The sequence below is a fragment of the Acartia tonsa genome, chromosome 7, assembly GCF_053477335.1.
Source record: "Acartia tonsa isolate MP-2025a chromosome 7, ASM5347733v1, whole genome shotgun sequence".
NCBI lineage: Eukaryota > Metazoa > Arthropoda > Copepoda > Calanoida > Acartiidae > Acartia > Acartia tonsa.
The window spans coordinates 22,266,363-22,280,902 of record NC_137266.1 but is presented as its reverse complement, the minus strand read 5'-3'; the positions used below and the strand labels follow the sequence as shown (position 1 = coordinate 22,280,902).

Here is a 14,540-nt window from a genome sequence, read left to right as displayed (position 1 = left end):
TGAAGATTTGTGTTGGGTCAGAATAGTTGAATAACTATTTTGGTGGAAGCTACCTTCACCTTCCAAGAGAAAAAGCCCTGAATTTATGTCAATTTCTTTTATTTAGATTGAATATTTCTCACAAATGCCCCTAGAGGCCTTTAGGGGTGCTATTCGGCAGTATAGCAATAATATGATTGTAAATATAAAATGAAGCTCTGTAAAAATTATGATTTTTATATTTTTAAATTTTGAATATAAAAAGACATTTGATGATATAATCCTGAAAATTAAAATTCAGCCAGTCAGCCAACACCTGTCTTTCTTTAGAAAATTTAAAAAAAAGTTTAAAATTCATAATGGGACAAGGATGAAATTCATAGGAAAGATGTTAAATTATCAATATAACAAAGAATAATAGATAATATGCATAAATTAAAAGAAATCACGAAATCTTTTAAAAGTTAGATTTATATCTTTTGAAACAAGACCGAAAGATAGACAGACGAAACAATATATAGAATAAATGCGCATACGTAAAAGGAATCTTTACAAAAGATTTCAGCTGTCTATCATCAAAAGCAGTCGAGAAAATCACATTTCCCCCATAGCGTTACGAACTGACGGACATACAAAGTGAATTGAAGAGTAGCTTCGCTCTTAAAAAGTGTTGAGAGAAAAGAGATCTAACAAAGTTCAAAGTAGTCAGGAGCTGTCAAAGATTAAACCCTTTGTTTTATTAGAATTTTAAGTTAAGATTTTGACATTTTATAACTCGTTTAGTAAGTTTTCCTATTGGCCAAAATAAATTATAAATTTTAAGCAGGGTTCGTCAGCCGCATGTTAGCCGACAATTAGCCTCAAATTTAAACCCGATTGTGTGCAAGAAATGACATCCAGCTGAATTTTTTAGTTTGAAATGACGATTTCAATGAGGCTTACACGCAGCTTACGCCCAGCTGCCGAGCCATGATTTTAGGATATAATTGTTTTGTACTAATATCATTTTAAGATGCAAAGCATCTCTATTAGTATCATCATCCCTCACTAACTTACTACTCAATACTCTTTCATTCCTCGAGGTCGTTTTAAACGGTCATACTAAAAAAACTAACTTTAAAAAGGTAATAAAAAATGAAGAAGAAAAAAAACATTTTACTGTACAATAAACGATTGGTTTTGTATTTGTAAATGTTTTTCTTTTCAAAAATACATGCGTTTTCTTTTCTGTTGAATATTTTCTATTTAATGAGCTGAAGTGTTTTACACATTTGTTTCTATACTGCCAATTCACACTATGGGCCAAAATTCATAAATTGATTTTAGTGTTGATTGCTTATGAAAGCCTTTATTGTTTTGTAAAATTAAGGTCTCATTAAGAACATCACACAGTGCGTATGAAGGTGCTTTGACTTTTGTGTCAAAACCTAAATTGGGACATAGTGCATTTCATTACCATAGGTTAGGTAACTTCATTTCACTTTTCAACAAAATCTTAAATGCAGCCGTTTTTGAGAAAGTTAGATTTGAAAATTTCAAGTTCAATTTTCATCCACTAGGAGTTACCGCATAATCACGACAAGAAAAGCAATTATTATTTATTTAAAATTTTGAACAACTTTGCTTTCATAAAGTCTGTCATAAAACCTCTCTATATATGATTTATTTAAGGCTGAATTTCCGTGACATTAGCAAAGCAACTGATAAAAATGGCAATTAATCAACTCACTTAAGGAGTGGTTTTATGAAGAACTTTATAAAAGCAAACTTGTTCAAATGTCCCAATTTAGGTTTTGACACAAAAGTCAAAGCACCCTCAAACGCACTGTGATCAAGGAATGATATTGAAGCTGCTTAAAGTACCACGTAAAAAAGGAAAAAATGTTACAACGTTTGGCCAAACTATTTTAAATTACGTCACACTAGAAAAGGATATAATATCAATGAATATAATTCGGCTAAAAGTTTTTTATTTTGTCCCCTATTTACATGGTTCTTTTACAAGCTTCAATTGTAGTTCTCAAGGATAAAATTTTTGTCCAATTTGAAACCATTGTGATGTATTGTATAACAAAATATTGGTGCCTAGGGCTGATCAAAATCTGCTGAAGGTTTTAAAACAAACTATTTTTTAAAAAAAATCTTTCTAATTTCCTTCATAGTTTGTCTTCTTTTAAAATGTAATACAGAACAAGTAGGATTGCATAAGATGCTGTCAAGATTATCTATATTCGATGAAAACAAAGTCCAAATAAATACAAAATCATTTGGCAAAAAATGCAATATAATAGGTATTAAAAAAAAGATAAAAAAGGTATTTGAATTTTAGAAAATTAATTAAGAAAAGAAAAGGCAAAAGATTCTTTGAATTTATAACAAAAAAAGGTTTTAAAAAAATCCTGTTAGTAAAAGTAAATAAGATACGATAATTATTCATAAAATTACGGTCGGTCCGTTCGTACGTCCGTAACAGATAGCTTTTATCGGTAATTTAGATAAGTAAGAATTGTCCTATGCTTAGGTGTTGATGTTTGTTTGTCCTACAGTTTCAGTCCTTCGTCATGTTGTCATAAAATTTCTCGATATTTTTCAATTTTTGTCACAAGCTTATAATCTAGGATATAAGAAATCGTATAAAACTTTACTTGTGTATAAATTTCAGATAATGACTGTATGGGGAACAATAACTATACTCAGAAACCTCATCAACAAGAGAAAAAACCTGGTTTATCTTTGATTAAAACAATCGGATCATGGAAAGAAAATGAAGTTTCCGGTTTCGTCGTTTTTTTCACAGTAGCCTTTCTCCTATTTCTAGCCCCTGCGGGGCATATTTTCTAACCCTGCGGGGCAAAAATTAACTTTTACTTAACCTAACCTAACCTAAAATAACCCTTCAAAAGCTACTGTGAAAATACGATAAAACCGGCAACTTCGTTTTCTTTCCATGATCCAAACAATCTTACTCCTTCACATTACTTATTATCATTTATGTTATATCAAAATGGAACATTTTTTTTGGAAAGCTGTAGATACGAGAGCAAGTATTTAAAGTAACTTAAAGGGCATCTAGCTTAATGGCCGCATAGAATGAATTTAAAAATAGCAAAGACTCAATTATGCAAAACAGAGCATGTATTATAAAATTAATTGTTTGCGCTTTTTCTCTAGTAATACGTTCCTTGTGAATTATGGATTTTAGACCATGTTTTGCCTATTCTAATAATGTACAGTCAGCTTTTATGCCATAATTGTACTTTTGAGTTACCGAAAAAATACCTTTCTTCGAATTTCTGACTTAAGACTTCAACAGTGCCAAAGCAGCCTTTAGAATAACATTCTTATTCTTTAAAAATTACACTTCGATTATTTTTAGGCAATACAAACTTAAGATTATCTTATGTAAGGAGTGGGTGATTGTTGTAGAGGTCTCGTAATCCTAGTCTCAACCCAGAAAGCTAAATGTGCTAGCATAGCCTACTAGAAACAGATATTAAGAGGCAAAATTGTATCTGTTTACATGAAATTTGTTTCCCGGATTTTTTTTTGTTTTCATTGCTGCTTTTAAGTGTTTTCTATTTACTTGATACTAATATGGATTATATTATCTCTACAATAACTCCCCCCCCCCCCCATCCATGAAAATGGAAACTTTCAGTTAATCATGTTAATGTAGTTATATTCTGTTATTTGTAGGGCTCGGCAGCCGTGCGTAAGCCTCTCTAAGCCTCAGTGAAATCAACCATTTACAAATTTATAAATCAGCTTAAAGTCTAAACTTGACCTATACATGGCAATCCATCTTTTCAAACTTGAGGCTAAGTCTCTGCTGGTGCGCGTTTGCCGAGCCCTGGTTTTTTATATTTGTATTTTTTTTTGAAAATGCCTTCTTATTAATTGTAAATGTTTGCAAGAAACATAAAGTGAAATAGCTTAAAAAGATTAAGCTATTTATTTCATAAATGCATAATAAATGTCCATAAATGCAAAGCGTAACAAATCTATTATAATTTTTTGCTTTGAAAACAAAATTCCCTCCTTACAAAGGGAAATATTTTTTTTCTTTGTCATTTATTATTTTTTAAATTTTGTTAATGTAAAGAAATAACAAACATGGCAATATCTATAAGTAGCGAAGTACAATAAAACTTGGGACATGGTGATTTAAAATGTGTAAATCAAGAACTAATCTATTAGAAAAAAACACAAAATCTTTTATAATTTATAAATTATATACTGAATGCTTATTGACAAAGGGAATATTCACTAAAAATCAGCTGTCTTTCTTAAATAGCAGCCAAGAAAATTACATTTACCCCACAGAATTATGGACTGACAAACGCAAACAAAAAGAATAGTGAATTATAGAGTAGCTTCGCTACTAACAACTTTATAGATCCTGTATTAGATCCTTTAGTGACAATCTTTGTACATATTTTTTGATGGGTCCATTTTTGTGATCTACATATGTTTTTTCATAATTTATTTAAATCATATTTATTCTTATATAAACAAGGATGACAACATCCATAAAAGCGAAGCTCTGAAACGGTAGGACAAACGGACATTAACACCTGTATAATGTCAGAACTGAATAATCAGAATGCGAATGTATAAGAGTCAAAGCAAAATTCTAAGTAAATTATTTGAAAAACTGCTTGATACAGGATAATGATTATGGACATACTCACATTTTTAGGACTTGATTATAGAGTTGCTTCGCTTATAATATTGTACTTTGTTGTCCCAGGAATCAGTATACCAAAAATCAGACCAATCGGATAATTAGGTTACATACAAATTTGTTGTTAAAAATGTAAAAAAAATCAACATGTTTAAAATGGACGTACGGACATTCTGGTAATGATTATAGAGTTGCTACGCTTTTTAACGCGTACCTAACTATTACAGGAATCACCATGCAAAATTTGAAATCGATAGGACAATTCTAACATGCCTAAATTAACAAAAAAAAGCTATTTAAAAAAGTAAAAAAATCAACATGTTTAAAATGGACGTACGGACATTTTGGTAATGTTTATAGAGTTGCTACGCTTTCTAAATCGTACGTAACTACTAAAGGAATCACCATGCAAAATTTGAAATCGATAGGACAATTCTAACATGTCTAAATTAACGAAAAAAGCTATCCGTGACGGACGGACGGACGTACGGACGGACGTACGGACGGACGGACGTACGGACGGACGGACCCTAATTATAGAAAAGCTTCGCTTTTAAAAATATCAGGATAATTATGTGTCTGTGTGTACCAAAGGATCTCTGTAACCGTTGAACCGATATGATTTTCCTTTACAGTATAGCTTCTCATAGGTCCTGGAAAGGTTTATAACTATTTTGGGGGAGAGACCAAAATCCCTTCCCAAATAATCATCCTTTGAAAATAATGATCCCCAAACATTCTTTTACTACAATTAAAAGGGGGGGGGGTGGGTGGGGTCGACATCCCTCCTCTTTCAAGGGCCTCTAGGGGCCGCTAGTTGTAAATACTACAGTTGTTAGTTAGTTTCCTGAAAAAAGTTTGTAGAAAGTTATTCAATTAGACAATGTATATAGATTGATATTCTAGAGAAATTAATTTTATAAAACATCAATAATAATTTCATTTTTATATATCAGCAAAGCTAAACTAAAATGTTTTTGTTGGTTAGTTTGTAAAACATACAATATATTATTATAAACGTAATGTACAGTGATCTAAAGGGATAAGATAATGGCGGTTGAATTGATGTACATTCTTAATGATGATACACAAAATTGCCCCTTTTTGAAGATTATTTACATTTAGTGGTTGAAACGATTGGACACTCAACGTTATGAACCAACCAATCAAAATTCATGAAAAGTCCCCAAAGTTGTTAAACCAATAAAAAACAATTATTATAAACTTTGGGACTAGTGTAATAAATAGCCCAATATCCCCTCCCTCTCTGGTAATTAAGTTATTGCCATTCTTACCAAGGAGGGAGGGGACATTGGACAGTAAATTACATTGGTAACTAAGGTTTTATAATCACTCTATCTTATTCGTTGGCAATATAACTTTGGTTACTTTTATTGAGTTTTGTTTGGCTGGTTCCAATTTCATAGAGAGCGTAATTTACTTTACTAGGGATGTATATCAATTTATCGTCCATTGTCTTATCCCTTAAGATCAGGGGCGTCCAAGCTTTTTATTTTGGGGGGGGGGGTAAAATGGCGCAAATTTTTTTTACCCCCCCCAAAATTTTTACCCCGGGGGTAAAATTTGCTTGGGGGGGGTAATTACCCCCCCTGAAATCTGTTGGCAGGGGTAAAATTTGTTTACCCCCCCCAAAATTTACCCCCGGGGTAAAATTTTTTGGGGGGGGTAATTTAAATTTTATCAAAAACTTAGTATTAAAAATGCGCGCGAAGCGCGCAAAAATTTTTTTTGTTAGAGATTTTCTTTTTTGGGGGGGGTATTTACCCCCCCAAAATTGTTTTGGGGAGGTAAATACCCCCTCCTAAATGTTTAGGGGTGCCTACGGCACCCCCTGGGTAGGGGTAAATTTTAAATGGGGGGGGGGGGTAATCGCCCCATTACCCCCCCCCTCTTGGACGCCTATGCTTAAGATCCCTGTAAATTTTAAATGGGGGGGGGGGTAATCGCCCCATTACCCCCCCCCTCTTGGACGCCTATGCTTAAGATCCCTGTTTTTTTTTAAAGTGAAGCTTTTCTGTAATTAGGGTCTGTCCGTCAATCCGTCTGTCCGTAACGGATAGCTTTTTTCGTAAATTTAGGCACGTTAGAATTGTCCTATAGACTTCAAATTTTGCACATGTTGATTTTTTTTACTTTTTTAACAACAAATTTTTATATGATCTAATTATCCGATTGATCTGAATTTTGGTATGTTAATTCCTGGGACAACAAGTACATTATTAAAAGCAAAGTAACTTTATAATCAAGTCCTAAAAATGTAAGTATGTCCTTAAACATTATCCGCCTTAAGCAATTTTTCAACAAATTTACTTACAATTTTGCTTCGACTGTTATACATTTATATTCTGATTATTCAGTTCTGACACCATATAAATGTTAATGCCCTTTTGTCCTACCGTTTCAGAGCTTCGCTTTTATGGATGTTGTCATCCTTGTTTTTTTATACAAAGTAGTAAAATAATTGCCTAAGAATTTTTTTTAGAATTTCCTGCTAAATCGCCCCTTTTATTCACAAGAAAAGTAGATTTACCTTAGATATTACAATAATAGTTATTTATCGCATTGTATTATAGACAGCTTTCAGCAGTTATTAAAATGAAAAAAAGATTAAAACCAGTTTTGTAAGCTCCTTGGGGTATAAGGCTCGGGCTAACAAAACTGGTATTATTATTTTTCTCGTGGAAAATTGCCTATAATACGATGATATATATGGCTAAGAACCGGTTCTAATCCAGCGGATATTAATCAGTTTCGAAGCTTTTCTAAGCTTTTCTGATTTTCTAAGCTTGCTACTAATGTACGTAATCGTGCTTGTCTTCTAAATATTTTATTTGTCAGCTGCTGGTTGAATAGGGACCAAATTTCAAAATCAACCTGTAGTTAATATTTCAAATCAAATAATATTATATACATATATATTAGGGCTCGGCAGCTGCGCGTCAGCATGAAAGCATTAGAGAAATCAACTTTTTGAAGTTTTAAAAATCGCTGGAAGTCTAAAACAGATCCAAATATGACTATCGCTTTGTTTTAAAATCAAAGCATCAAATAGGGTTTTTATTTAAGAATTAGCCACGGCTGACTGGCGGCTGCCGAGCCCTGAAAGATATATTGTGTTTCTTTAAGTTTAAATAATATTTTACTAGTCCTTAGCATCAATTGTGATTTTTTACATATGTTGTATTTAAGAAAAATGAATTATATCTGTTTTTTATGAATTATGCAATTTTTGACTTAAAAAACTGAAGATTCAGCAAAATAGGACTAGGAGTAAATTATTGCTTTATCAACTTTTTAAAATCTTGCAAAAATTTTCTAGAAAAATGGTTTGATTAACTGCTAAATAAGCATTTAAAGAACAAATATCAAGCTTGAATCGTATTATAGACAGCTTTCCACAGATATTAAAATAAAAAATATATGAATAAAACCTTTTTTGTTAGCCTCGAAGGGCCAAAGACCCAGGCTAACAAAACTGGTATTAATTTTATTATTCTTGAAAAATTGTCTGTTATACGATGCTGTACATGATTTTTCAGTATTACTGAGAACTGGTTCTCATTTAGAGGATATTTATCGGTTTTGAAGTCATACTGGAAAAAATCTAAATCATAAAAGTGTTTTTATTTACTTCATTAATAATTATTTATTCCTGAATAACACTAGCCTAGTATAGTTTTAATATTCCTTTATTCATAAATTGTTGATAGTTTATATGTTGTATTATATTGAAAAAATACATTTTTATAAAATATAAAAAAATATTTTTATTTGTTGTATTTGCTGGAGTGTGACTAATTTAAAAGTCACTGTGTTACCTCATCAATTACCTCATACGGGCGGGGATGCTGTCCATGACACTTAAATGCCATGGTCCAACAACCTAGGATTGCCAAGTGGAGCCAAATGTCTCCACCCGGAGTATTAAGTTAAGTACCCATAAGACAGCCAACTCTTTGATTGCCCAAACTTTGTCTCAGAAGTCCTAACTGTGCATGGGCCAAGTCATTCCCCATACTCTAACAATAAATGTCACACACCTAACATAGTAGCATTAGGAACAATTTTCAACGTCTTTAGTTATGGCGCGGTGTCGTACCGAGATTCAAACCTATTACCACCCGGACGAGAGCAAGCAGATGAGCTACGTGTTGAGCCACAGTCGTGAGTTCAGTCACTCTGTGTTAGCCTGTCTGTCCTTCATATATGTAAAATTGCTCTCTTCTTCCTAAATTTTATAACCTATAATATAAAGTACTAAGCTTTTTTTGTTTGTAACGAATGATCTTGCTCACCACTGAACCGATATGGTTCTCCTTTAGAGGGAAGCTTCTTATAGGCCTGAGATGGTTTCAGGCTATTTTAGTTTTAAAAACAAGGATGACAACATCCATAAAAGCGAAGTACTGAAACGGTAGGACAAACGGACATTAACACTTGTATAGTATCTGAACTGAAAAATCGGAACATAAATGTATAAATGTCGAATCAAAATTGTAGGTAAATTTGTTGAAAAACTGCTTAAAAACAGGATAATGTTTATGGACATACTTACATTTTTGGACTTGATTATAGAGTTGCTTATAATATTGTTCTTTGTTGTCCCAGGAATCAATATACCAAAAATCAGATCAAACGGATAATTAAAACACTTGAAAATTTGTTGTTAAAAAAGTAGAAAAATCAAAATGTTTAAAATGGACGTACGGACATTCTGGTAATGATTATAGAGTTGCTACGCTTTCTAAATCGTACCCAACTACTACAGGAATCATCATGCAAAGTTTGAAATCGATAGGACAATTCTAACATGCCTAAATTAACGAATAAAAGCTATCTATCTCGGACGGACGTACGGACGTACGGACGGACGGACCGACCCTAATTATAGAAAAGCTTCGCTTTTAATAATCATAGGTATGGTTTTAAGCTATTTTCTGCCCTTCCATATCCCTTCGAATATAGAGCCCCATAGATCATAGGCGTCCAAAATTTTTTTCATTTTACTCCCCCCATTTAAAATTTACCCCTACCCTGGGGGTGCCGTAGGCACCCCCAACCATTTAGGAGGGGGTATTTACCCCCCCAAAATAAAAAATCTCTAATAAAAAAAATTTTTGCGCGCTTCGCGCGCATTTTTAATACTATATATTTAATAAAATTTAAATTACCCCCCCCAAAAATTTTACCCTGGGGGTAAATTTTGGGGGGGGGGGGTAAACTAAATTTACCCCTGTTAACAGGTTTCAGGGGGGGGTAATTACCCCCCTCAAGCAAATTTTACCCCCGGGGTAAAAATTTTGGGGGGGGTAAAAAAAATTACCCCCCTTAAAAACGATTTAACCCCCCTTAAAAAAATGTTACCCCCCCCAAAATAAAAAGCTTGGACGCCCCTGCCATAGATGCTAGGGGCGCAGACGCTAGTTCTCTTATATTGCGCTATATCTCTTTATCTTTATTAAAATAAAATAAAAAGTCTTATTAAGTATTTTAAAAGTTAAGATGAAATAGAAAACAATCCTTTACTCAAGTTTTTATTATTTAATGGAAAAGCCTTGTATAAAATTTTCGATTAGATTTATTTTATATCTTCTTTCTCAATTTTGCTTAGCTCATATATATTTATATATTTGACAAATATATCTATCCTATCCAGTCAGACATAATGTTTGGCAGGCCCAATTTTAGATAGTTGTTGTTGTTTCGTTTCTGACACACAGACATTTACAAACACTTTAGGAGTAGCTTCGCTACTAATATTTTTATAAAAATATAATTTTCCTTCTATAAATCTCCTAACATATCCAGACAGAATGTAAGTTTGACAGGACCAATCTGAGAAGCGTTGTTGTTAGGGCCAAGTTAGATAAAACAGGAACAAAGTTTGCTTCCAAAGGATACCTCCCAATATTTGACATGTTAGCTACTGGGGATACAATTTATGTTTATTAACCCCTGTTTCCTTATTATGTTTTATGTAATAATTGTTATATTATTAACTAGCGGCTTCGCCCCTAGCCTCTAGGGGCTTTGCCCCAAGAGGTTTTATCAAACTAATTTTTCGTGTTTTGGATTTTAAAAAAATAAATTTTTTTTTGAGGGGTGGGGGTATTTCTCATTTTTTTTGGGGGGGGGGGTTAGGGGTGTCCCACCCTCCAAGAAAATAGTTATAAACCTTCCCGGGACCTATGAGAAGCTACCCTGTAATGGAGAACCCGATCGGTTTAGCGGCTAGCGAGATCCTTCGCTACAAACAAACAGACAGACAGACAGATAAACAAACATTGTTCTACTTTGTATTATAGATTGGGTGTTACACCAGGTTTTCATGTACCCTAATAAAGTGAAACTTGAAGCTAGTTTAAATAACTATACTCCTTAATCTTATACACCCCCATTACCCCAAATCCTTCGCTCCTACAGGATGAAAAAACATACCAATATAAATTGTCCCTGTTAGCAACCTAAATTAGCAACAAATCATAATATCCTCGTATATTCTTTATCCATTACTAAATGATATCTTAAATAACAGCCGAAAACAACTATTATTCATAACAAAAGCAATTTATATAGCATACAGGATATAAGTATCTTCATGGATATTTTAATTTATCAATTTTTTCTCGCCCATAATTATGGTAAACAAAATACTCCTTGCTTAGATTCATTTAGTTTCCCTACCCTATTAAAAACTAATGCCAGAACGAGTTAAAAATTGCCTATAGTTCCCTCTATATCCCAGAGATCTAAAGGGATAAGACAATTTACAAAATTATCAAATCTGTAGATTATAATAGTTTTTGAAACGTTTAATCACTCAACTTAACCCTTAACGGTAGGGGGGGGGGGGGGCGGTTTTTTCTATCTCATTTTCTGTGTTGGAAAGATAAAGAGCCCAAACTGCTCGACTTTTTAAGTATGGGTATGACACATAACTGAGAGTTAGAATTTTTTGAATATCTCCATCTTGGCGGGTACAGGATGCCAGCAAACCTGGCATGGTCATCCAGGTAAGGTGCAAAAATATTTTTTTGACTAAGACAAATCATTTTATCATACCAAAATACTAAAATAACCTCTAGTAGTACATCCTTATATGAAATACAGGTGTTCAAGTCACTTTCAGGTTCCAAGTATGATCCTGCAGGTCCTGATTCTCCAGGTCTCCAGAAATCTTTAAAAGGCTCCTGTGGCCGCAATTTTTACTTAGATACTTTAAATTTTAAACTTAAGCTTTTCTTACATGTCTACATAACATAAGATCCACCGCTGAAATTTATATTTTTATATTTCTAATGTAAAATTTACATAAAGATAAACATTTTCTGCAAAAAAATTGTTCTCCTAGCTTCAAAAATAAGAAAATTACAGCCGTTTGAAATTTTTAAGTAAAAAAAGACCTAAAAACATAGGTTGTTAAATAAAAGGGTAAAGGAAGCGAAAATTAACTTAGACCCATAATAGGTCTGAAATTCATTATCAAACAGGGGACTTGCACAAAAAAATTTAGCCCTCTAGCTCTAATAGGAACTGAGATAATAGGGGGGGGGGGGGCGTTCAACGATTAAGGTGTGGCAAGGGGCCCGACTGTAAAATGTTTAAAACTTTTGGGACTAGTGTAATAAACAGCCCAATGTCCCCTCCCTCCCTGTATATATCCAAACTATAGCATTAATTTGTAAATGTTTAATTGATAGCCAGTTATTAAATTAAGGAAATTAAAAGCAAACAATCTCTGTGGAAGTAAATAAATAGATAGAAATACGATGAGATAAAACTTTGGAACGAGGGTGGAATTTAGGATAAAGGAATAATTAATTCATACTAAAAATATATAAGATTTGTACCTGTAATACATGAATATAATAATTTATTTTATAAACGAGTGACTGCGCACCTAGCATCTGGAGGCTCTGTATTGGAAGATTAAAAAATAGCCTAAACCATCCCGGACCTATGTAAAGCGTACGTATTCAATCGGTTCAGCAGTTATCTGAATCTTAAGCTTCAGACAAAAAAAAACCTTTATATAATAGGATACATAATTTCTGTCTATAATAAAAGTAGAACAATGTCTGTCCGTCCTGATGAAGCATAGATCTCGCTAACTGCAAGAAAAAATGGATTTAGCATTTCCCCTTTTGATTATACCAATATTTTTTGCTAATTTCTTTAGTGGTAAACCCTCCTTAAAAATTCAAAACTTTCTCCATTCCAAAAAAGGTGTTGATTTTTTAAAACATGCATTAGATGTTTTGGTTTTCTCACACCCCTTTTACGAGCGAAGCCACTGGTATTATCAGCAGTTTTCTTGAGGGAGGGGACAATGGGCTGTTTATTATACTATTCCCCAAAGTCTTACAATAATGTGATCATATAATATAATCATTGTGAATGTATATCAATTTATCAGCCATTGTGTTATCCATTCAGATCACTGGTCAATAAATTTATAGTATAGATGTATAACAGTTAGGGACTTGAATCCATTTTTATAGAAGCAGAAACATAATCTATGATTATGGTTTGGACCCTCTAAAACTGTAATCTACCTTTCCACTTTCCCCTCTCTCGGGGAAGATATCTTCAACGCTGATACGATTTTTGAAATGTAAGATTCTACTTTCCCTTCTCTTGGTGAAGATATCTTCAACGCTGATACGATTTTTGAAATGTAAGATTCCACTTTCCTCTCTCTTGGTGAAGATATCTTCAACGCCGATACGGTTTTTGAAATGTAAGATTCCACTTTTGACTCTCTTGGTGAAGATATCTTCAACAAGAGAGACAAAAGTGGAATCTTATATTTCAAAAATTGTATCGGCGTTGAAGATATCTTCACCAAGAGAGGGGAAAGTGGAAGGGTAGATTACAGTTTTAGAGGGTCCAAACCATAATCATAGATTATGTTTCTGCTTCTATAAAAATGGATTCAACTCCCTAACTGTATAAAGAGCTTACTATTTGATTTCCAATTGCAAAGACCTAAAGCGTTGCAGACGAAAATTAATTTCATTAAACTTTGCTTTCTAATTTCAGCTGTTTAATGCTTTCTTCTGCTTTTTGAAAAAGAAAGGGACAATTTTAGTGTAAAATTGCCATTTCTGTCTAAACCTAAGTGAAGTATTTAAAACTGCCATTATCAATTTTTCACAACTAGGCTCCTGACTATAAAATTATATCAATAATCATCTTTTCCGATTTACAATACTGCATTTTAAAACCTAGTTATTTGTGATTAATAAGACATTTTTACTAATGATGCGAATACTTTGTTGCAAATCAAAATTATCAAGTTTTTAGTGACATCTAGCGACAAATGTAGAACTAATATATTGCAGATGTTCCCAAATTTATTTTTTGCCGGAATTTACGTTGTTTTCAATAATTTTTCCATGAAGGGTTGAGCTCTCTCTCAGGTTGTGGCAAATTAACTATGTCCTTATTTTAAGTTATTGGGTTATTGTCAGTTTTTTGAGATCAGTAGATATTTTTCAAAATATTTTTCAACAATTGAATAGTATTTTGACAATGCAAAACGAATTTAACTAGTATGAATGCAAATATCATTGCAGCTCATACATTGACGTCCAAGAAAAGGGGTAAAGGGGTGTTCACCACTTTAGACTTTGAAATTTCTTATTTTACACCCCACAAGTTTTTTTAAAAAATACGTTAGATTACTCCCCTTAAACATATGGAACCCCTCATTCAAAGTAAAAAGCTTGGGCGTCCTTGTGTTCACATTAGTTTCCAATTTGCTTTTTGTTCTTTTGCCAGCACCCGGTTGTATTTACATTTTTGAAAGATTCAGCTGATTTGAAAGACCCAACCCACAGACGGTACAAGGCCT

General features: G+C 33.0%; 1 protein-coding gene across 1 annotated transcript in view; it reads left to right on the top strand.

Annotated features, from left to right (window-relative positions):
- The window catches only part of LOC145325065 (tetraspanin-18B-like), a 31,791-nt gene extending 27,306 nt beyond the window's left edge, over positions 1-4,485 (top strand). The window contains exon 13 of the mRNA XM_080167888.1: positions 2,642-4,485. Coding sequence (XP_080024014.1) covers positions 2,642-2,716 — 75 coding nt within the window. The 3' untranslated portion in view covers positions 2,717-4,485. The remainder of the gene's footprint in view (positions 1-2,641) is intronic.
- The last annotated feature ends 10,055 nt before the right edge of the window (positions 4,486-14,540 follow it).